The 25,334-nt window shown below is 40.5% G+C and overlaps 1 protein-coding gene and 1 pseudogene across 2 annotated transcripts in view; both read left to right on the top strand.

Annotated features, from left to right (window-relative positions):
* Nucleotides 1-703: 703 nt before the first annotated feature.
* The window catches only part of JAM3 (junctional adhesion molecule 3), a 73,134-nt gene continuing 48,503 nt past the window's right edge, over nt 704-25,334 (top strand). The window contains exon 1 of the mRNA XM_081122537.1: nt 704-844. Within this exon, the coding sequence (XP_080978663.1) occupies nt 769-844 (76 nt within the window). The 5' untranslated portion in view covers nt 704-768. The remainder of the gene's footprint in view (nt 845-25,334) is intronic.
* LOC308549890 (protein farnesyltransferase/geranylgeranyltransferase type-1 subunit alpha pseudogene) lies at nt 13,968-15,140 on the top strand (annotated as a pseudogene). The gene has a single exon. The product of its transcript is annotated as a protein farnesyltransferase/geranylgeranyltransferase type-1 subunit alpha pseudogene (transcript).

Genomic DNA, 25,334 nt, shown 5'->3' with positions numbered 1-25,334 from the left:
CCAGGTATTTCAATATTTTCATAGTATTAAATGGCACTCGAAGCCACTTGCATCCTCAGGGCCAGTTTCCAGTACGTTGTGTCTTTCTCTTCATCCTGTCATTCATCCTCACAAGATTCTGCTCCATTCCCCCCACCTAGCCCTACCATTTCCCAATATTCAGAAACCGGAGCAAATAATTAGCCTGATTTCCTGCAGAAGAAAATAGTAGGTAAACCGTCATTCTTTGATCTACCACGGAAACAAATTGTGCTTGTTTTGGAAAGACGTCATTTTTGTGTACTGTAAAATGTGTGTGCTGGTTATGTTTCACATAGATTTCAGAGGTTTTTTTCCTGTCGTCACATTTGGAATTGGGGCCTCAAAAGAGGTGCAGGCAATAATGCTTCCAAGATAACTGGGTTGCATCCTTATTTGTAAAATAAGAACCACTTCATTTTCCAGTTTGTAACCAAGCGTTCCTTCTCCGATCTGTAGTGATATATTAACTTTAAAGTTATGAAAATTTACTCCACCTCACTCTTGAACACCCTTCTTTACCTCCTCGCACCCAAGCCACTGAAACAGACCCTGTAGGCCCAGGTCCAGAGCATCCCTGCATCCATAGAAACCAGACTTCAGCTTCCTTTGTCACCATGGTGACGGCACGGCCGGGCCGGGTGGTCGCTATGGTAACTTGGGGTGGGAGCGGGGTCCGGGCGGCTGGGCGCATGCGCGCGGGGAAGCCTGGCCGCGCCGCACACTCGCGGCCGCTCAGTTTCTGCCGACATGGCGCTGAGGCGGCGGCGGGGGCCGCGGCTCTGCGTGCGGCTGCCCGACTTCCTGCTGCTGCTGCTCCTCAGGGGTGAGTGGGAGCCTCTGCCTTTGGGCGAGGCGGGCGGGGGCGGCGGCGGCGTCCCGGCCAGGCGGGAATAGCGGTCCCGGCCCGGGCTCCGCGGGCTCCGGGGGCTCCGGGGGCTCCGGGGGCGCCGCGGGCTCCGGGTTCTCGGCCGCAGGGGCGCTGGGTCCGGGGAGAGGCTCGGACCCGGGGCTGCTGGCGCGGTCCGGGCAGCTGGCTGCGGAGTGGGCCCGACCCGGGCAGGGGCAGCGCCTCTGGAAAGACATCGGCAGCTCGGGGCGCGGGAACCTGCTGGGGGACCCGGGGTGGGCGTGGGGACTCGTTGGGGACTCGCTGGGGGCCCGGGATGGCCGCGGGCGCGGGGAGTCGCTGGGGGACCCGGGATGGGCGCGGGGAGTCGCTGGGGGACCCGGGATGGGCGCGGGGAGTCGCTGGGGGACCCGGGATGGGCGCGGGGAGTCGCTGGGGGACCCGGGATGGGCGCGGGGAGTCGCTGGGGGACCCGGGATGGGCGCGGGGAGTCGCTGGGGGACCCGGGATGGGCGCGGGGAGTCGCTGGGGGACCCGGGGTGGGCGCGGGGAGTCGCTGGGGACCCGGGGTGGGCGCGGGGAGTCGCTGGGGACCCGGGGTGGGCGCGGGGAGTCGCTGGGGGGGACCCGGGATGGGCGCGGGGAGTCGCTGGGGACCCGGGGTGGGCGCGGGGAGTCGCTGGGGGCCCGGGATGGCCGCGGGCGCGGGGACTCGCTGGGGGACCCGGAGCGAGCGGCCTGCTGGCGGGTCCGCGACGCACAGCCCGTCGCCTGTCCGGCCTCTTCGTCACGGCTCTCTGGGGATCACTTGTCCCTTGCTGTAAACAAAGGGACTCAGCTGGGCAAACCCAGCTTCCCCTCCGTGTGAGTAAAGCGGCTCAGATCCCTCCCCCCACTTTTCGTCTCCAGCCCGAGCGCGGAGGCCCCGCGGACCCTGACCCCGAAGTAGCGCGTCTGGGCCTCCGATCCGGACGCAGCGACACACTTGGGAGTTTTGACTTGACTTTTCCACTGTCTGAAGTTCCCATTAGACGCGCGTGTCCCGGGACAGTTGGACAGAAGGACTGAAATAGTTTCTCATGAGTGAGCACGTCCTACACGGGGCACTTGGAAGTCAGTATCTTACTTAGTCTCTCCAGCAACTTTGTGAGCTGGGCTTTACTAACCGGCTTTCAGATAAGAAAACGAAGACCTAAGTCAGGTGTCTCTTCAAAGCCGCACTCCAAGTAGGTGGCGAAGACCCGAGCCCATGCTGACCTGAAGCGGGACCCCACTCTTCCTTCCCTGATGGCCCTTCAGTTTCTTAGGGCATTTCTTTGTTTGGCTTATTTGCCGTTGCCATCCCGTGATGTTTTGCAGAGTATACAAATTAAAACACGAAGCGCCTGTTTGGGAGTGGGGGTGGAAGGGCGAGGGAAACAAAGCACTCCTGTGTTTGATGGTCATTCTCGTGCAGTGTCCATCATGGTGGCAGTAAAAAGTGGTCTGGGACAGGAGCTTTGAAAACAGGGCTCTGTGATGAAGGGCGAGATTCAGGGTATACACATTGACCATATACTTTGCCTGAAAGTAATTTCCAGAAACATATGTGGTTGAACCATCTAAGTGGTCAAGGGCTAGCCAGGGGACAAGGGTGTCAGGAATGCCCAGCACCCAGCTTTGTTGGTCACACTGACACTGTCCTATTCACAGACGGGAACAACTCCCTATTGTTGCTGAGGTCTGTTCACATGAAAGTTTGCAGTTTTTATTGCGGGAACATTTGGCAATTTATTCCAGGAATGAGTTTCAACTCGGTGGTTTGTTAATAAAACTGGAAGATACTCATAATCTCTTACTTAGCTCTCCTGGAGGAGCTCGTTTTGTGGCTTTCTTGGTAAATATTAAGGGCTGAGATTTACCTGGAGAGCCTGGAAAAAGAATAAAATTTTGTAAAATAGGACCCATGACAAAGAATCAGGGTGGTAGGACGTTATTTATTTATTTGCTTTTAGCAGGGAGCTCTTTTTCCATTATTTTGTTTATACTATAAATATACTTGTAATAGCTTGAAAACCTCATTCATCCCATCCACAGGTCATAACAGCTGTGTCTTTTTATTATTCATTTACTCTTTTTAATTGCTATTGCTTTTCAGTATTCTGTTTTAAAAATGTTGGTTCCCAATGTAATACAGACATTCTTTATTCATTTCCTTTTGCCAGGCTCTATTACAAGAATTTAACATGTATAATTCACTTAATATTGATAACCACTGTAAGGGCTTGTTACTATTATTTTCCCATTTTGGGGATGAAGACACAGAAGTACAGAGAGGTTCTGTAACTTGCTAAGGGTGATTTAATTTGGAAATCTTCAACCATTGGTGTTAATCTAATTTTTGGTTACTTGTAGTATTCCATTTGACAGTGGAGTTCTTATTATGGATCAGTTTAACCAAATTGTCAATTGTTCAAAGCTATGTGGTTTGTATATAAAATATTCTTTTGTTGAATTGGTGACAGGTGCAATTCCAGTTTACAAATGTCCTGCCACATGTCGTTTTAAAATGATTACTACTGTTGGGCTTCCGAAACTTTTGATGTCCTAGAGAGAAGTGCTTCATTTAGAATTAAAATAGTGACAGTTTGTATTCTTGGGATAAGACAGTGTGCTGAAGCCTAACAAAATTTGAAAATCAAAACTTCCAGGATATCTTTGGGAAAAAAAAAAAAAGTTCTCAATTTCCTATTTGCATTCGTTTGGACTTTTGAAACATTAAAAACAACAACCCTATTTTATGTTTTTTAAAATCATCTAACAGGCCCGGCCGGGCGTAGCTCAGCGGTTGAGCATCGACCTAGGATCCAGGAGATCAAGGTTTTCGATTCCCTGGTCAGGGCACATGCCCGGGTTGCGGGCTCGATCCCCAATGACCCTCTCATCATTGGTGTTTCTATCTCTCCCTCTGCTGCCCTCTCCGTGAAATCAATAAAGATATATAAAAAATAAATAAATAAATAAATAAATAAATAAATAAATAAATAAATAAATAAAATCATCTAACAGGTGTAATTGTGATTGGAAGGTGTGCCTGTTTTAGAAAAACAAGGAGCACCTGCCCTGACGCCTGCAGTGCCTCAAATCAGCTGTTCACTCCCAGATCACTTCTTGATTGATAGGCATTTGTTCTTCAGTGCTTCAGGCTAGGGAGACTGAATGGATAACTGTTAGAAACAATCATCAGAAATTTCAGTGTTACATCCCGGTAGAATTACCGTACACCCAACTCCAAGGCTCTCTGCAGCTTGCTCTAAAGGCAGCCCACCAGGGTAAGCTTAAGTCAGTTCTTTAGCAGGAAACCAGATTTATATTAAGCACACTTTCTAAAATGGCCAAATAGTGTAACTGAAGAAGCTATGCATTTAGTACATCTAGCTAGCAGCTGTTAGAGATGTGATATTAGTAAATTCCTTCTCTATAAATTCTTTGAATTTTTTCAAAGCACAAGTGGGGTAAAAGAAAGGAAAATATGTATGTGAATGAAGTTAGGATGTATGGAGTCTGCTGAATGGTACCCTAGTCATGAAGTTGGATTCACTCTCTTTTTTAAAAAATTTATTTTGTTGAGGGTGTTACAGATGTCCCCCATTTTCCCCCCTTTGCCCATCTCCACCTGGCTCCCACAGCAAACCAGGCCTTCACCTGTTTATCGTCTGTGTCCGTGGGCTATGCGTATATGCAAATAAGTTCTTTGATTAATCTCTTCCCGCTGGACTCTCTTTTTTAAGATATGTTTGTAATCAGGTGGTGTGAATATGACGCTGTTAGGACTGCATGCAGATTTCAGATCTGTTTCTACCCTCTGAAGCTAACAGTATATGCAGTCAGCCTCACTGGAGTATAGAGACCTGAAAGAAGGTTTTGGTAAGCACATTCTTTTGCGCTTAGTTTAGCAAGGACAGTATCCACTGCGGCGCTCCGTATTGATATCTAAAGCCGTAATTACTGCTTCTGCCACTTGCCATTTCACACAGAACGTTTTCTGAGAATATGTACTTGTTTTGATGACAAGGACTGCTCCAAGTATTTTGTGTTGGTGTGTCTTCTTTGTTTTAAGTAATATCTATTATGTGTTACATATTTCCCATGAGTAGTTAACATGTACAGCTGGGGTGTCAGTGCTGGTTGTGTAGAAACATCAACGTTTTTAATAAATTAGAAGTATGCAAACTTTTTAAAAAATAGATCTTTATTGATTTCAGAGAGAGGAAGAGAGAGGGAGAGAAAGAAACATCACTGATGAGAGAGTCATCAGTCGGCTGCCCCCTGCTAGGGATTAAGCTGGAAACCCGGGCATGTTCCCTGCCTGATAGGGATTGGAACCTCGATCTCCTAGATCATAGGTCGATGCTCAGTCGCTGAGCCGCACTGGCTGGGCCAAACTTTTTTTTATATCACCTTCCATTTTCAGAGTATCCCAGGGCTTCTGTGGTTCAGCCTTCTTCCAATTATCGGCAAAATCAAAATCTGCCATATCCATGCTGCCTGCTGTGCCTCAGCCCCCAGTGATCTTTCCCCTTAGTCTCTAAATAAGCATAACTCTTAGTCTGTAGTTCAGTTCAGTGCAACAGATGCTTATTGAGTATCTGTAATGTGCCAGGCACTGTTCTTCAGGCTAGGGGTGCAAAATGAATAAAGAATCCCCAGCCCTTGAGGAGCCAGGATGAGTGCATTCTGTATTATGTTGGGCTTCAGTTGTTGGGTGTAAATGCATTTTATCTTGTCAGTGATGTTAAAAATTTGTTCAGAACAGGCTGAATTTAATATCTTTTGTATCTTTTCAGAGGTGATTATAGTAAATGTTCTCTTTGTCACTTGAAACTCAGTTAACATTTCTTAAACACTGCCTATGTGTCTAGGCATTTTTAATGTCTTAGTTCCAGTGGCCCAGAAACTTTTGGAAATTCTTGGGTTTTACTACAGTAGTTTCTGTGGAAGAAAAAAAATGGCAAATATTTCTTTACTTGGTTTAATTTAAAAATCTTTCTGCCATCTTCTCTGTGCAGTTATACAAGGTTAAGAAGAAGAGCATGGGGAAATGCTTATGTTCTAATTTAAGTGGCACAAGCTGCAGGTATGATTAGTATATACCAAATGGTCACAATTACACAAAACATCTATGCTTGGGGGAAAAACCTGGAAAAAAATGAATCAAAATATTGATAGGTACATCTTACGGCTCATTGTTTTCTACTTTTCTGTTTTCCTGGCCAATGCATTTGTCTTTTTTGGAAATTTTGTTTAATGAGGATGTTTTTATATTATGAAAATAAATACATTTTGTTTTGGCATCCAATAGATATAAATAGTGGATTTTTAAATTTGACACTGGTAAGGATTTTCTTCTAAAATGTGAAAACGTTGCTTAGTTTACTGCGATAGCATGTGGATTGTGCCTTTTTCTAGCTCCTTAATGTTTAACTGGAAAACTAAGGGCACTTTTCTCCCCACTCTTCCTGCCCCCTCCCCCTTTTTGAAATTGCTTTAAAAAAAGCTTTATTTACTACATACATCCTAACAATGGATTGTAAATGGAGCAAGATCTAAATAAATTTAAAAGCTTTTCAAATACAAAGCAACTAAAGAGAACTAAACTGCTAGCATGTTTGAAAACAGAACTCTAAAACTTTTTTTTTAAAGCATTTATATAATTTGTTCTTAACCCTAAAAAAAAAAGTTCACATTTCAAGTTATAAACTTATGTCAGTAGTGTACGTGAAATGGGTTTGAGATAGAAACAGATAATAGGCTCACTGATTCCTGTGCTTCCCCCCCCCACCTTTTTGAACGAATAAAATCATCTGAGCAGTGGCTTAGAGTCAGCCAAGGTTTATTGAATGCCTGCTCTGCGCTGGCCAGGAGCGCCGGGAGGGCCTGCTCTCCTCGTCTTGGGTGAGAGGATGCCAGATAAACCGACTTCCGTGGAAAGTAGACGCTGAAAGATGTTTCCTGAAGTGAGCTCTCAACTGATGTGCCCTTATCAATTCTTCCTGCCCACCACAGACTTCCTTGTTGGATATCTTTCTCTAAGGAAAATATTTAATGTCTTTAGAATGAAGTGCAGCTGTCAGGAGGATTACAGAACAAGAATGCCGCAGATCCTAAAACAGCTGCCTTTTTTTTTTTTTTTTTTTTGGCCGTGTTTTTTCCTCTAAGGTATCTCTGTCAGGGTGTTGGAACTTAATGAGTGAATCCTGTTTATCGGGTAGTCTATCTCCATTTTCATGGCAGCAAAGCATTTCCCTGGCAAAACTGGGAAATGTAAGATAAGCTCTTTTCCATACCAGAAGGAACATGCAATTTAAGTAACAGAGTAGCATTTAGGGTTTTCTGTCTTTAGAAGTGCGAGCACTTGCTCTGGGCTGGCCTGGGGGAGGAGAATTTCAAGGAGTGGATGTTCAGGGCTAATTTTGATTTATATTGTGCAGATTTGGGATAATGGAGGTACGTGCTGAGGGACAATTAAGTGGAGCAAAGGTATGGAATTGGAAATACATATGTTGTATTTTGGGACGAATGAGTTATTATAATGATAAAAATATTAACAACTACCTTGTATTGAAAACTATGTGTCAGGCATTGTGCTGATAGCTTTACCTGGGCTGTATTCATTGATCTCAACAGTCAGTTTTTATAGATTTCATTTTGCAGTTGATGCAGAGGTTAATTACCTAGCCCAAGGTCATAGCTAATAGATTTAGGAGCCAAATTGTCCATTAAAGAGAACATTAAAGAGTAACTAGATTGTAAAGCGCTTTCAATGCCAGGCTAAGAAATTGGGACCTTATTGTGTAGGTTCTAGAAATTTATTTGGCAGTTTGAAGCAGGGAAGTGTTCTGATCAAAATGATTTTAGAAGTATTACTCTGATATTCAAGGAGACTGGAGAGGGCAGGTCTATTAGGAAGCTGCTAGAATAGTTTAAGGTCACTTCGTTTAGGATAGCTCTGTTGATGTTGAATTCATTTTTATTTATATTTGAAAATATATTTGTTTTAATTTTGTTCTTAAAATATAGATTTACTGGATGTATAATTTTAGGTTGACAGTTATTTTGTCTTATAGCCTGGTCCATGTAGCCTGGTTTCCATTATTCCTGTTGCAGTCTTGTAGTCTTGCAGTCAGTCATAGCATTAGTCTTTCCCCTCAGCTGCTTTACAGTTTTCCTTTGTCTTTGGCTTCTGAAATGTTGCTAGAGGGTGAGGAGGGTGGATTTCTTTTTAATGATTCTACTTGTTAATATGTTGTACTTTGTGTACCTGTGAGTTCATATCTTTTGCAAGAATTCTCAAGTGTTATCAGATCACACACTACCTAGCTTCTATTTTCTTAATTATTTTCTTCTGGGACTCTGCTAAGATCTATTCAGTCATTCCGTCTTCCAAGACAGTTAACCTTTTTGTCATAATTTCATATTCTTCTTTGTGCTGTTTTGGGTTATTTATTTAGCTTTGCTTTATAGTTATTTCTTTTTCCAGCTATATTTATTCTGTCATTTAATCAACGCATAGAGTTCTTTTAACCAATTATATTGTTCATTTCTAAAATTTTACTTTGTTCTTTTTATAATCTGGTTTCTTTTGCTTGCTCATTTTTTTATTCCTCTTTTAAAAAAACATTTCACGTACAAATGTTTTATATTGTGCATCTCATTCTTCAAGTATCTGAACGTCTTGGCATCTAAATCTAATGTTTGTTGTTTCTTATGACTTACTTATGGTGGTTTGTTTTTCTTCACTTGTAAACTGATATTTGGTTGATCTCAATCTGTACAAATCTGAGCCTGACCCCAGGAAGCTTCTTGTGGGAGAGTATGCTTCTACTGGGTGGCATTGTTTGAAAATCTCAGGCTCAGCTGCTCTGCCTTCCTGCTGCTGGCCAAGGGCACAGTCTACCCCCTGAAGTATTGCCCTCAGAGTCACACCCCACTCATTTCATTACTTTCTGGTTTCAGCCCACAGATATTTTATTTGTTCTTTTAAGGATTCTTCCACTTCCTGTGAGCCTAGAAATACATTAAAAACTGTAATGTATGAAGAATCTTGTTGCTGGAATATAAAGGCCTTTTAGTATCAAATCCACTACCCAGCTGGAAACAGGAAACTCAGCTTTATTCAACCTCTGCCTCCTCCTTTTTTAAAAAAATTTTACTTACTGGTTTTTTAGAAAGAAACATCACTTTGTTGTTCTACCCATTTATGCATTTGTTGGTTGTTCCTTTTACGTGCCCTGGTGAAGGATCCAACCTGCAACCTTGGCATATAGGTACGATGCTCTAACCAGCTGAGCTAGCTGGCCAGGGCAGCCTTTTCCCCCTTTTGATTAACGTAAGAGTCACATACCTTTCTTTGCCTTTTTTTCTTTTTCAATTACACTTGACATACAGTATTATTTTATATTAGTTTCAGGTGTACAGCATGGTGGTTAGACATATAATTGATGAAGTGATAAGTCTAGTACTCACCTGGCACAATACATAGTTATTACAATACATTTGGCAAGGCCCTGGCTGGTGTGGCTCAGTTAGTTGGGCATCTTCCTGAGCACTGAAGGGTTGCTGGTTCGATTCCTGGTCGGATTGATGTTTCACTCTCACATCGATTTTTCTCTCTCTCTACCTCTCCCTTTCTCTCTCTCTAAAAATCAATTAAAAAATCTTTTAAATAAATACTATTGGCGATATTCCCTATGCTGTACTTTACATCCCCATGACTATTTTGTAACTACCAATTCGTACTTCTTAATTCCTTCACCTCTTTTCACTTCCTAAGCCCCCTCCCACCTGGCAACCATCAGTCTGTTCTCTGTATCTATGAGTCTGTTCCTGTTTTGTTTGTTCATTTATTTTCTTTAGAGTCCACATATAAGTGAAATCATCTGTCATTTGTCTTTATCTAATTTCTTTTTTTTAATATATCTTTATTGATCTCAGAGAGAGGAAAGGAGAGGGAGAGAGAGATAGAAACATCAATGATGAGAGAATCATTGATCAGCTGCCTCCTGCACGCCCCCAGCTGGAAATGGAGCCTGTAACCTGGGCATGTGCCCTGACTGGGAATCGAACCCCGATCGCCTGGATACTCAACCGCTGAGCCATGCCTGGCCGGGCTCTCTAACGTATTTCACGCAGCATAATACCCTGGAGGTCCATGGTGTTGCTGCAAATGGCAAGAGTTCGTTCTTTTTAAAAAAAATATGTTTTTGTTGATTTTACAGAGAGAGAAAGGGAGAGGGATAGAGAGAGAAACATCGATGAGAGAGAAACATGGAACTGCTGGGTCATAAGGAGTTCTATTTTTGATATTTTGAGGAACCTCCATACTATTTTCCATAGTAGCTGCACCAGTTTGCATTCCCACCAGCAGTGCCCGAGCATTCCCTTTTCTCCACACCCTCGCCAACACTTGTTTGTTGATTTATTCTTGACAACCATCTGACAGGTGTGAGGTGATTATCTCATTGTGGATTTAATTTGCATCTCCCTGATGATTACTGATGTTGAACATCTTTTCATATGTCTCTCGGCCTTCTGTATGTCCTCTTTGGAGAAGTGCCTATTCAGGTCCTCTGCTCATTTTTTAATTGGCTTGTTTGGTGTTTTTGGTGTTAAGCTGTATGGGTTTCTTATAAATTTTGGATATTAACTCCTTTTATCGTGTATGTATCAATGGTGAATATCTTGTCCCAATCGGTAGGTTGTCTTTTTGTCTTGTTGATGGTTTCCTTTGCTGTGCAAAAACTATTTAGTTTGATGTAGACCCATGTTTAAAATTTTTGTTTTGTTTCCCTTGCCCTAGGAGATATATCAGAAAAAAATATTACTATGAGCAATGTCAGAGTTTACTTCATATATTTTTCGGAGTTTTATGGTTTTGAGTCTTACATTTAGGTCTTTAATCCATTGTCAGTTTATTCTAGTATATGGTGTAAGAAGGTGGTCTAGTTTTATTTTCTTTGTATGTATCTGTTCAATTTTCCCAGCATCACATTTGAATAGGCTGTCTTTACCTCATTACATTAGATTAATTGACCATATAGGCATGAGTTTATTTCTGGGCTCTGTATTCTGTTCCATTGATCTGTGGTGTTTTTTTTAAAATATGTTTTTATTGATTTTAGAGAGAGAGGAAGGGGAGAAACATTGATTGGCTGGCTCCTAGACGCCCCCTATTGGGGGTCGAGCCCACAATCTTGGCATGTGCCCTGACTGGGAATTGAACCAGTGACCTCTTGGTTCATAGGTCGACACTCAACCACTGAGCTTCACCTGCCAGACAATGTTGCCTTTTTTTACAAACTGAAGGCAAGACCCTTAACCAGCAAAAGTATGACTCACTTCATTGAAATACTCGCTTTATTACAGTGGTCTATAATTGAAACCACAGTATTTCTGAGGCATGCCTGTACCTCACACATCACATCCAATTTAAACCTACCTGTATGATTTATAATGTAGATTGAGACTTTCCAGAGAATCCATTTCAGTTACATTTAAGAAGTGCTACTCAAGCATTTAAAAAATATATATATCTTTATTGATTTCAGAGAGAGGAAATGAGAGGGAGAGAGAGAGATAGAAACATCAATGATGAGAGAGTCACTGATCGGCTGCCTCCTGTGCGCCCCATACTGGGGATCGAGCCCACAACCCGGGCATGTGCCCTGATTGGGAATCAAGCCCCTATCGCCTGGATCGTAGGTTGACTCTCAACTGCTGAGCGACACCCGGCCGGGCATCAAGCATTTTTAAAGTGGAGGTGGTGGAGTGGAAGCGAGTGGGCAATAATGCATCATTGGTAAATGTAGAAGACTTGTCAATTTTTGTTTTGGTGTCAGAATTTTAAATGTACGCCACTGCTTTTGATATGGTATGAAACTCAGAATTAATTTAAGGGGGAAACTGGAGGATTGGGTTGGGAGTGTATTAATAAAGTTGGGTTCTAGTTTCACCTCTCCCACTTAATATGTATGTGATCTGAATTGGGTTACTGAATCTCAGCTGCCCCATTGTGAATAATCTCTTTCAGCTGTGGTTCTCAGCTGGGGGAGACCTTGCTACACAGCACATTTGGAAAGGCCGAGTGACATTTGGTTGTCATAACTCAAGGCGTTGCTACTGGCATTTAGAGGCCAAGGATGCTACTAAACACCCTACAATGCATAAGAAAGCCCCCATAACCAAGGATTATATAGCCTGAAATGCCAACAGTGCCAAGGTTGGGGAACCTGTCTTATATTATCTTTCGGCTCTAAGATTCAATATGTCTGTATGAGTTGAGAGGAGTAAATATTACCTGTATGGGTAGAAAACATAACACAGAAGGATGAGATGACTTGCTAAGGTTGTACTGTAAGTCAGTGGTTTAACCCTTGTCTGCTGGCATTCAGTCCAGTTGTCGAGAAAGTAGATTGGCTTACAGTGCCTCTTCCAGAGACGTCCAACACGCACGGCGTTTAAAGGCGTTTATCCAGCTGCATCTGTAACAAGACAGAGTCCAAGTTGTTGTCTTCTCTGGGTGCCTCTGACTTCTGACCAGAAATTAATACCTGCAGACTTTCAACTTTCAACTAACTTTGAAATGAGTATGAATATAACCTATGAGAGAGAGCTGGGAGGCCAGAACTTAATGCCCATAAGGTGGAGTTTAATGCCCAACATTGGTTTATTTCAGCATTTTTTGAGAAATACTCTGTTCTTAGACAGAGGCATTTTATTTGTTGAGTTATAGAGCATTTTCCTTTTCTTTCAGACTCTCCCGTACTTTCTCCTTATATGCAAAAGAAAAAAAAATATGCCCTGTCACTCCATTTCACTGTTTGGGAAATGGTAGTACTAAACTTTCAGGTGGAAACACCCAGTGGAACTTGGAGGCCTGTGTTTTCATATGGCACTTTCTTGTCCTGGACTCATCCATTCTTAATAGCTATTTATCTACTAAGACGTTTATTTTTAGTATAAACTCACAGATTTATGTTGGCAGCTCCTTCACTTAAAGATAGGCTGGAATTTCCACTGCAACTTTTTATTATTCAAAGTTTGCTAGTTCAGGCACAAAAATTCCCCACAGGCTTAAGATGTCTAATCTTTTCTACAAATATAACTGAACCACTATTTAAATCCAAGAATGCCAAGGAGAATTTTTTTTTTTTTTTTACTCTTGAAACTTAAGACTTGATTTTTGTGTTTTTGGAGAAATTCTGGACACTAGTACTTTGGATGAAATATTTTCCCCACATATTTTTAAAAAATTGAAAACTTGCCATCTCATTAAAATAAACCATCATAGAAGCTTTAATATGAGAAAATTCCTCTCAGTATTATAACCTCAAGTTTTAGAGAACCAGAGACTCCTGAAACTCTGGAACCCAGAGGGAGTATAGCAAAGTGGAGAATGGCAACAGTTTGTTTGTATAGCGTTCTGTAATTTACACTTTCACGCAGGATCCGATTTGATCCACATGTTGATCCTGTAAAATGCACATTATAATCTCATCTCTTTAAGAGAATAGGGCTCAGATATATTAGGGGACAGTTACAGCCTCAAAACTCAAAAACATCAGGATCAGAGTGGAAACCGTGTCTTCTGACTCAGCTATTTTAAAATCAAATTTCGGAACCATACTAATTAGACCATGGTTTCTCAGCTGTCACAGCTGCAATACATTTGAACAGAAGTACTTGTCAGCCCCCATCTAATGTAGCTAGTGAGGGAGCCCCTGCCTCTTGCCCCAAACCACAACCAGAGAATGAACACTAACCTGATGGTGCACTGCTGTCTCGCCAGCAAGTATCTGTGTAACTGTTACATCCCAAACTTTATGCCAGGCATAAGACAAGGTTTCTACCCTCAGCCACAAACTATTTGAAGAGTTAAGACACACATAGGAAAAGCTTTGTCATTACTGATTTAAATTAGTCGGTCAATATAACACCAAGGGGCAAGGTTCAAGGAAGACTGATCAAGTTTTGTGGGGCCCGAAGCAGATACATTTTCAGGCCTCGTTAAAAAAACAAATACAGGGGCCTCCGCCACCAACTCCGCTGTGGACCGGGCGAGATGGCGGCTCCTGAGAGGGTCAGGGAGGCCACACAGGGCAGCGAGCCCGGTCAGCCCTAGCCGCCACCGCCCCAGCCTCAGCAAGAAGTGATGGCGACCGAGGCCGGAGAAGCGGGGGCATCCCCTATGGACAGCGGGTTCCTGAGCCTGGATCACCACCTATGTTCTGTACAGAGACAGAGCAGAATGGGCCGGTATAGATCCAGTGCCCCAGAATGATGGCCCCAATCCGGTGGTCCAGGTCATTTACAGTGTAAAATTTAGAGATGTTTATGATTATTTCCGGGCCGTTCTACAGCGTGATAAAAGAAGTGAATGAGCTTTTAAACTAAGCAGAGATGCTATTGAGTTAAATGCAGCCAATTATACAGTGTGGCATTTCCGGAGAGTTCTCTTAAAGTCACTTCAAAAGGATCTGCATGAGGAAATGAACTACATCACTGCAGTAATTGAAGAACAGCCCAAAACTGTCCAGTTTGGCAGCATAGGTGAGTATTAGTAGAATGGCTAAAAGACCCATCTCAGTAGCTTGAGTTTTATCGCTGATATTCTCAATCAGGATGCTAAGAATTATCATGCCTGGCAACATGGACAGTGGGTTGTTGAGGAATTTAAATTTTGGGACAATGAGCTGCAGTATGTAGACCAACTTCTTAAAGAGGATGTGAGAAATAATTCTGTCTGGAACCAAAGATATGTTGTAATTTCTAACACCACTGGCTACAACGATCGTGCTATATTGGAAAGAGAAGTCCAGTACACTCTGGAAATGATCAGACTAGTACCACATGGAACTATTTGAAAGGGATTTTTCAGAATTGTGGACTTTCCAAATATCCCAATCTATTAAATCAATTACTTGATTTGCAACCAAGTCACAGTTCCCCTTACCTAATTGCTTTTCTTGTGAACATCTATGAAGATATACTGGACAACCAATGTGACAACAAGAAGGACATTCTTAACAAAGCACTAGAGTTATGTGAAATCCTAGCTAAAGAAAAGGACACTATAAGAAAGGAGTATTGGAGATATATTGGAAGATCCCTTCAAAGCAAACACAGCACAGAAAGCGACCCACCAACAAATGTACAGCAATAACACCATCTAGAAGAATTTGATAGAATGCTTTTATTTTTTTAAGAGAATCTAATGCAGGAGTTTAAAACTTGAACAGTCATTCCTTTGGCCTGTGGCCTAAAACATGCTTTGCACAGGTATTGCTTTTAACAAGAATTAAGTATGATGTTCCTTGGGTGCTGCTGCCATGGGGACTAGCTCTAAGTAATTTGATTCTTTTATAGCAAAGTAATTTCGGGGGAGGGAGAAGAAACAAAGTCCCATAAAGGAAATTGTGTAGTCTTATCAACATTTACTTTAATCCCTTAGCATCAACTCCTCCCTAAATGGTATATGCATCAGGATTTGCAGCATTAATGACTGCAGGTTGCTTATATGTCACAGAGATGAGGTAAATTTCTGTTTAGGAAGCAAAGAATGCAACTGTTACTCAGAGCTGCTATGCCACACTCACAGTATCTTGGTATCACTGCAACCAACTAATGCCAAAAGAACGGTTTTGTAATAAAATTATAGATGTATCCTAGAACAAAATAAATAAATAAAAATTAAAAAAATAAAAATAAACAAAAAATTAGGTACAAAGTGAGTATTTATTAAGAATGAGAACAGAAATCACCAAAAAATATAGAGTTAAAAAGCTGGCAACAAAAATATCACAAAATCTAGAAAAATAACAATATTTTTATTAACCCTTTAGTACCCTATAATCTCTCCTACATGTTTTAGGATTTGTGATCACCTCATCATATGCCAATGATTTTGTAATATTGTCTATGGAAATAACAGAATAATTAAGACTTTCCTTTGGCATGGTTAATAAATTTTCATATTAATATTAATAGTTTAGGAAAGTTTCTTTTCACTTCATATTTCACTATTCATTATTGGTAATATAGAAAAATGAAATATTCATTATTGGCAAATCATACAAAGTGTTAATAATTGTTAAATTTGGACAAAGCTCTATCTAAAATTTCTTTCACATTTAAGCTGCAGGATTTCAGGGCTTTTCAAATTTTCTTGTAGAGTGACTAATCTTGAACTTTAACATACACAAAAAAACCCCCATTACCTACTTTTTCAATCCCATCCTCATTTCAGTGGCATCACAGGGGCTTAAAAGTAGTGACATTCACAGTAGGTCCCAGGACATCATGTCACAATCCTCGTAAGTTAGACAGCAGGATCGAATATTCCTGGAAGCCATTCCTACACCTAGACGGCTTGCAATAACAGCTACTTACGTGGCTGTGACTGTGGGCCACATAACAACCCCACTCAATCAGAACTGAATGCATTCCCAGATCAACTCTCTGAGGTTAGGAAAAATGCCTGTGGCCGTTACATTGCTGCCCAACATAAGGACAGGTATGACAGGGGAAGGCAGGCTGGAAGAAGAGAACAGTTGTAACTGATTGTAGCTGAGGCATCTAATAACTGTCAAATTTGAGGACACGTTAATAGAATGAAATCCAGGGCATGGGAAGGGGTCTCTGTAAGTGAGAAGTCCAAAAGCCTAAGCTTGATAAGCTTTACTTTAAATTTGCCTCCGAATTACAGATTGAATGAATAGCAGTCAGGCAGTAATGGCAGAAGCAGCAGCAACAGCTGGTAGTAACAATACATCTCTACTGCTCACTGATGAAAAGTACACCTAGCACTGAGGCCTTGTTACTATCTATGCCAGGCCCTGTGGCATGTACTTTACATGAATCATGTATTTTCATTTTATTGTATTAGTGTTATTTTTGTTACCATTTATTTAAATACTTCTCTGAGAGCTTTATATATAGTCACTGGTTTACTAAACAGCCCTACACAGCTGTACATTATTACTACTCTCTAGATAAGGAAATGGACTTTGACAAGTCACAGCAGGGTTTAGTTCAAGCCTCAGTCTAGCTTATGCTCCTCTGATAAATAGGAACCTAGAAGAGGAAGAGATCACTCCAGGCTAGAGATTTAAAAAAGGCTTTACAGAGAAGTGCTTAGGCTGGAGGTTAGGGATTGAGTAGGAATGGAGAGGAAGACGGGGTCTTCATTTGGGGTGGATGGACCATGGTAAGAAGAAGTGGCAGTTACAAGAACTATTCAGAAGACAGCAATGAAACAGTTCTCAGAGCCAAAAACCGGGCTCCAGATCTTGTGATTTCTCAATAAAAAGTGAATCAATTAAAGTCTTTGGTCAGTTTTCTCCTTAGTGCACAGCTATAATCTTGTGAAAGAAAAGGAAAGGCAACATTTCTTTAGAATGCAACTCCCCTGTGGGTGTGGACACGTAAAGACATGCCTTATCTCTGTAACCCCACCACCCAGCCCAGGGATCTCTTCCCCTGTAGGCGAGGCAGCAGTTTGCACCGGAAACTATGGCTTTGCAATCAAGCAGTCCCATCGTTATCCCACTGTAGATGAGGTGTAGAAAAGGGTGAGTCATGAGGCTTAAAATCAAAGCCTCCAAACCGCAGCTGAATTCTCTTCCTCAAGGTTCCATTAGAAGTAGCTTTAAAAAATGTGAGCTAAAAGGTGCTGCTTATACATAAGAGAGGCAATCAAAGTTTTAAGTTTGTCTGCTCCACACATAGAAAATGTACTTGCCTAGAAGAGCACAGAAAGTTAAATCTGTGAGCTTAAGAGAACAAAACACAAAAATATACTCATCCTCAAAGTAACCTGACTGAACTCACTGAGGAATAGTTTGCTGTAATTTGCGCACAGCATGTGGGATATTAATTCATGTGGTACTAGTAGAAGAAACATGTGGTACTAGTAGAAGAAAGTATTTGTTCTGGCTTCCATGAAATCCAAATCTCTTGTCCAATGTTCAGAAACATCCTTTTAGGCCTATTTTTTCATCACAATTGGTTAAAGGAAAGGAAAAAAGGAGACAGAGAAAGACCTGCTGTATAAACAGACACCAGTTAGATGGAAGAGAATTTCATGCAAAAACTTGATCTAAGCATTTCATTCTGTTTTTCATATAGCTTAACTCTCACATCTGGAGCTGTACTAACACTGTACTAACATGATGACACTGTGAAATTAATAGAATTAAGCTTCTCTAAAATGTATACATACTTTACCATTTAAATCAAAGTCTTCACTTGCTGACCTATGTGCAGAATTGTTTAAATTGGAAATGTATAGAGAATATGACCAGATGTTTGACACTAACAGTCATCACCCATGAAATAGTCTAACAGAAAAGTCAGGATTACTAATAACAGAATTAATGGGAAAAAAATCAGAGAATAATAAAATAATACTTTTGTATATCACTCCTGAACTCTACATGCAATTAGCATCTATCTCAGAAGACATTTATTCTAAGGATGTTTTCCCTATAAAGATCCTGGGCTCTAAAGCAGATTTCTCAATCTGAGGTGCATAAATGATCTTCCGGGGTTTGTAAACCCCCCAAAATAGTATATAAAATGTTTTTTTGTTGTTTTTTAAAAAAAACATGTCGTTATTGATTTCAGAGAGAGGAAAGGAGAGGGAGAGAGAGAGATAGAAACATCAATTATGAGAGAGTCATTGATCGGCTGCCTCCTGCACGCCCCTGACTGGGGATGGAGCCCGCACCCGGGCATGTGCCCTGACCAGGAATTGAACCCCGATCGTCTGGATCCTACATTGACGCTCAACCGCTGAGCCACGCCTGGCCAGGCTATAAAATGTTGTGTACATAAAACTACTTTTTTGGAGAAAAGAGTCCGTAGCTTTCATCATTTCCTGTAAGGTAGTCAGAATATGTTACGTTGCTTATGTACTGTCCAGGTCTGAATCGGCACCTGGTAAGTTGAACACTTAAATATTTGTTCTTCTGAAACAACTGCTCTAGAGATTCACAGCTAAGGTTCCAAATCCATTCCATATTACCAGTGGACTTAAAAGCTAGACCAAGTAAGGTTAGAGTGAACGCTTCTATCTGACACTAGGAAGTCACATCAAATTAAGAATACCAACCCAACCAAATTTTTTCATTTTTCTTCATAATAAACTAACACAGAAACTCTTAAAACACCAGAGTCTGTAAGTAAGGTTATAGCAAATTTTTAAAAAAGTACCCAAGGCTCTGAAAGATTAACTTTCCCAACCTCTTAAGAGTGGAAACAAGTTTCAAACCAAGTTTACCTGGCTCTAAAACACTTCTCTAAACATTCAGAAGAGGAGGAGATTTCTGTGAACTAGGTTTTCAAAACCTTCAAATGTGATTTTAATTAACAAATAAGCTAATTCAAATAATCAGTCAAAATTCTCTTATGTGCCCATGAAATCAATTCTGTGGATCTGAAACTCACACAGCTAAAGTGGGTTACTGAGTAAGAGGAAAGAAATGTGGATATTTTGGCAATAATGCGAGAGAGGTGGTACTTTAATTACTAACAAGTGATATGGATTAAAACCAGTATTACTTTGCCAAGGTCCAAAAATGAATCACATGCAACACTGGGAAATGAATCAGAATGCCTAACACCCATGATGCTGTGCTCCTTCCTTCAGCTGGAAAGTATCTGAAAGGCTGCCAGTGTTGCCTTCCCCAGAGGCAGTAGGCAGTTCCTCCCCACAGTCCATCGGCTGAGCCTATAGAAATGTGAATCTCACATTCAGATTTCAGCTGGAAAGCTCAAGATTACTTTTATATTTTGCCTCTGCATGTTTTCATCTACATGGATTAGTAGGAGAGTAACCAGCTGCTATTTCAGGTGCCTGTCTAGTATAGAAAAGTTGTGATTCTCGAAATTTCAGGTTGCTGTATCTCTAGTGGTAGATAGTTGCTCCTCAGATAAACTGATCCAAGAACAGGTTGTGGATATGCAGTTGGGTAGATCTTTAAATTCATGTAACCCTGCCTTAGAGCAGTGATGCCTACCGAGAATTATACAGTCCTTCGCCCTAAGCACACCAGGATTTCCGTGGCGTTAAATGTGCTCTGAAAACACATAGCCAATACTTTAATTTCATTTTATATTTGAAAAATGAAAGCAAAAGCATTACCTTAATGACATGAACATTTAAAGAAAAGCGTATGATGCAAAGGTTAAAGACAAAGAGAATATTAAAAGAGACGAGAAAGGCAGTTAGTTACCTAAAGAAAACTCCCATAAGACTGTCAGCAGATTTCTCAATAGAAGGGATTGGCACAAAATTTTCAAAGTGATGAAAAGCAAGGACCGACAACCAAGACTACTCTATGCAGCAAAGGCTATCATTTAAAATGAAAGGATAAATAAAGACCTTCCCAGACAAGAAAAAGCTATAAAGGAGTTCACCACCACCAAACCAGTATTACAAGAAATGTTAAAGTGACTTTTTTTGGAACCTGAGGATATTTTCCATTGCTTTACAGAGAGAGTGGAAGGGAGAGAAACAGATGTGAGAGAGAGACATGGATTGGTTGCCACCTGCACGCACCCTAACCAGGGCTGGGGATTGAGCCTGCTATCAAAGTATGTTCCCTTGACTGGAATTGACTCAGGACCTTTCAGTCTGCTGGCCCACACTCTAACCACTGAGCGAAACCACCTAGGGCAAAGAGAGTTTTTTAGAAAAAGAAAGAAAAAATAGAACATAAATATGAATAATAAAACGGCAGTAACTATGTACCTATCAATGATCACTTTAAATGTAACTGGATTAAATGCTCCAATCAAAGGACATAGGGTAGCTGAATGGATGTGAAAACAAGACCCATACATAAGCAGTCCACAAGAGAACCACTTCAGATTGAAAGAGACACAGACTGAAAGTAAAAGGGTAGAAAATGATATTTCATGTAAATGGCAATGAAAAAAAAAGATAGGGTAGCAATAGTCATATCAGACAAAATAAAAATAGACTTTAAAACAAAGCCTATAATAAGAGACAAAGAAGGATATTTCATAGTGACAAAGGAATCAATCCAACGAGGGGATGCAACCCTTGATAATATTTATGCATCCAACACAGGATCACTTATATAAAGCAAATATTAATATACATCAAGGGTGAGATCAACGGTAATGCCCAGCCGGGCATGGCTCAGTGGTTGAGCATCGACCAAGGATCCAGGCGTTCAGGGTTCGATTCCTGGTCAGGGCACATGCCCGGGTTGCCGGCTCGATCCCCAGTTGGGGCAGGAGGCAGCCAATCAATGACTCACTCATCACTGATGTTTCTATCTCTTTCTCCCTCCCTCTCCTTTCCTCTCTCTGAAATCAATTAAGATATCTTTAAAAACAAAACAAAAAACAGTAATACAGTCATGGTAGGGGATTTTAACACCCCATTCATATCAATGGATAGATCTTCCAGAGAAAAACAACAACGATACAGTGACCTTAAAGGACACATTAAACTACATGAATGTAATTCACATTTTTAGAGCATTTCACCCCAAAGCAGAATATACATTCCTTTCAAGTGCACATGGAGCATGACCACATGTTAGGAAACAAAAAAGTCTCAATAAATTGAAGATTGAATCATGTCAAGCATCTTCTCCAACCACAGTTGTATCAAACTAGAAATCAATTACAAGAAAAAAACTTAAAAACACACAAACACATGGAGGCTTAATAACATGCTCCTAAACAATTAATGGGTTAACAATGAAATCAAGGAGGAAATCAAAAGATACCTGGAGGCAAATGAAAGTGAAAAAAAGTCTATGGGACACAAAGCAGTGCTAAGAGGGAAATTCATAGCAATACAGGCCTTTCTCAAGAAACAAGAAAAATCTCAAACAATGTAACCTTATACCTAAAGGAACTTGAAAAAGAACAAAGAAAGTTTAAAGTGAATAGAAGGATGGAAATAATAAGGATCAGAGTGGAAGTGGATGAAATAGTCTTAAAAAAATACAAAAGATCAATGAAACCAAGAGTTGGTTCTTTGAAAAGATAAACAAGATTGATAAACTTTAACCAGAACCATTAAGAAGAAAAGACAGAGGACCCAAATAAAAATAAAATTAGAAATGAAAGAAAAGTAATAACTGACACAACAGAAATACAACATTATAAGAAAATATTATGAACAACTATATGCTAATACGTTGACCAATCTGGGAGAAATGGATAAATTCCTAGAAACATACATCTTCCAATACACAAGATAAAACAAAATCTGAACAGATGCATTGCAACCAAAGCAATTGAAGCAGTAATAGAAAAAAAATCCTAACAGCCAGGCTGGGTAGCTCGTTTGGTTAGAGTATTGTCCTGATCGGCCAAAGTTGCAGGTTTGATCTCCAGTCAGGGCACATACAAAAATCAATAAATGAATGCATAAATAAGTGGAACAACAAAATGATGTTTCTTTCTCTCTCTCTTTCTCTCACCCCCCCCCCCCCCAAACTCCTAACAAACAAAAGTTTTGGACTGGATGGCTTCAAAGGTGAATTTTACTAAACATTCAAAAAATTAACATTTTTTCAAACTATTCCAAAAAATTCAAAAGGAAGGTAGGCTCCCAAGCTTATTGTACAAGGCTAGCCTTACTCTGATTCTAAAACCAGACAAAGATATTACAAAAAAAAAATTATTGGCCAATATCCCTGATGAATATAGATGCAAAAATCTTCAACAAAATATTAGCAACTGAATTCAGCAGTACCTTAAAAGGATCATCCACCATGATCAAGTGGGATTTATTCCTGGATGCAAGGTTGGTTCAGTATCCACAAATCAATTGACATGACATGCCCCATAAACAAAATGAAAAATAAAAATCATCTGATCATATCAATAGGTGCAGAAAAAAACATTTGGCATAGCCTAGCACCCATTTATGATAAAAACTCTCAAAAAGGGGGAGTAGAGGGAACATACCTCAACATAATAAGGGCCATATATGACAAATCCACAGCCAACATCATACTCAAAGCAACCCAAAACACTAAAAAAGATATATGTATCTCTATGTTCATTGCAGCATTATTTACCATAGCCAGCAGGACATGAGTGGAGCTTCAACCAGCTACCCCTACCCCCCAGTCATGATCATCCAGGTGGGGCTTTTCACCTGGTACTCCCTGCAACTGAATGCCTAAGAGAGTAATAGAAGAGGTGGAAGATTAGTGGGGTGAAGTCACTGGCCCCAGGGATCCCTGAACATAAAAGGATTGACTTCACTTAATTGGGGGAGGAAGAAATAGGAGCATCATATTGAGGGAGGAAGAAATAGGGGCAACATGTGCCAAAATATTTTCCAGCTGACACCACCCCTAGCAACAGCAGCACCTGATAGGAGCACTGCCGTGTTTTAACCCTAATTAATTATTAGAATATGGGATTTAGAGCCTTGCTGCTCAGGTATGGCCTATAGACCGGCAGCTCATGAGGATGGACAATAGGCAGTATGATGAAGCAACCCAAGTGCCTGTCGAGAGACTAGTGGATAAAGAAGACATGGCACATATATACATGGAATGTTATTTGACTATAAAAAAGGATTGAAATTTTACATTGTGACAGCATGCATGGACCCAGAGGGTATTATGCTAAGTGAAATTAGACAGAGAAAGACAAATACCATATGATTTCACTTACCTGTGGAATCTAAAAAATAAAATAAAGGAACAGACAAAGCAGAAACCCACTTGTAGATGCATAGTCCAAACTTAGGGTTGCTAGTTGGGAGGGGTGTTGGTGAAAAGGGTGAAGGGATTAAGAAGTACTAATTGGTAGTTACAAAATAATTACAGGGATGTAAAGTGGAGCATAGGGAGTGTAGTCATAATATTGTAATAACTATATATGGTGCCAGATAGGTACTTGAATTATTGGGGGCATCACTTCTTAAATTATATAATTGTCTAGTCACTATGCTGTACGCCTGAAACTAGTATGAAATAATATTGAATGTCAACTGTAGTTGAAGAATAAAATAAATCTGTGAAGCACAGTGAAAGGAAATGCAATAAGATGAGGTATGCTATACTGGAAACTAGTCAGTTCTGTGCTACTGAAGAATAGTAGAGGGCATACCTCCAGACTCTAATGCCGATCTAGTAAATAAAATCCATATGTTACCTTAGATTTATGCTGAACCTTCTTGCATGGTTTATCTTACATGTATTTTATATACTCCCCAATTTATGGTTTTTAATAAAAGCAAAATCTGAACACATAGTAGCACTTAGTTAATTTTGGTGAGTTGTTTAATTCTATATCTGATGTTTCATTTTATAATAATATCCTGGGTTTTTAGCATACAGAATTCAGGTTTGGCTGAGGAACAGATTAAAAAGGAAAACCAGATAAGAAAGAGCAAATTGGGTAAAATTAATTGTCAGAAAAGGAACTCAGTGTCAGGTAAGAAATCTTTGAACCATTAAGTACACATTTTGCTTTAAATCAGGTTAAGTCTTGCCCTGGCTGGGTGGCTCAGTTGGAGTGGCGTCCATACACCAAGCAGGGTTTGATTCCCAGTCAGGGCACATACCTAGGTTGTGAGTTTGGTCCCCAGTCCATGTGTATACAGGAGGCAACCAATCAGTATTTCTCTTTCACACTGATGCTTCTGTCTCTCTCTCTCCCTCTTCCCCTCTGTCTAAAAATCAATAAACATATTCTTGGGTGAGAATTAAAAAATAAATAGGTCAGGGTAAGTCTTTAATAACCAATTTCACCTAAGAAATTCAATTTAAAAAGTATGAAAAGAAGACAAGTCACATTTTTGTGCAACTAAATTTATGACTTGTGGAAATTTGTACCTAAACCTACTAATAAAAAGTATTTTGTTATTTAAAATCCTCCCTTCCCAAATCACGTTAAGTCATTTGAACATCTGGATTCTAGAGTGCTCTCACACTCTGCTGAGGACATCTCTGGATTTCAGTGTGGTCTAGTTAGCAGAATCTTTTCTCTGACAGCTGTGAAACAAAGCCTTGTATCTTTTGAAACCTCCAAATTACTGCAGTGTTGAACACCTCAAATGCTGAGCTTTGAAGGTGCTTTTAAAAAATAATCTATTGAAGTTTTTGTACTTAGATATATTGTTACATAATATGATTCCGAACAGGTATAAATTAAAAATATGAAAGAGCTTGAAGACCTAAACTCAGGAGTTTGCAGACTAAGACAAACTATAGAATAAGTCGTTAGACATTTTGTATAATTGCTTGCCATGGTTAACTTGCTATTTTTCTATTCCTCCTTGTATGTACATTATTAGCTATTGTAAGAAAAAGTAGTGGTCAGTCAAGATTCTTAGAGGTTTCTTTTTTTTTTCTTTTCACTGTGCATCAGTATTCTGAGTGGCATTTTCTTCTAGAAATATGGTGGAACTAACAGGTAGACA

The sequence above is a fragment of the Miniopterus schreibersii genome (assembly GCF_964146895.1).
Source record: "Miniopterus schreibersii genome assembly, chromosome: 20".
Taxonomy (NCBI): domain Eukaryota; kingdom Metazoa; phylum Chordata; class Mammalia; order Chiroptera; family Miniopteridae; genus Miniopterus; species Miniopterus schreibersii.
Note: the sequence above shows the minus strand (reverse complement) of the source record. Positions and strands in the feature narration are given on the sequence as shown.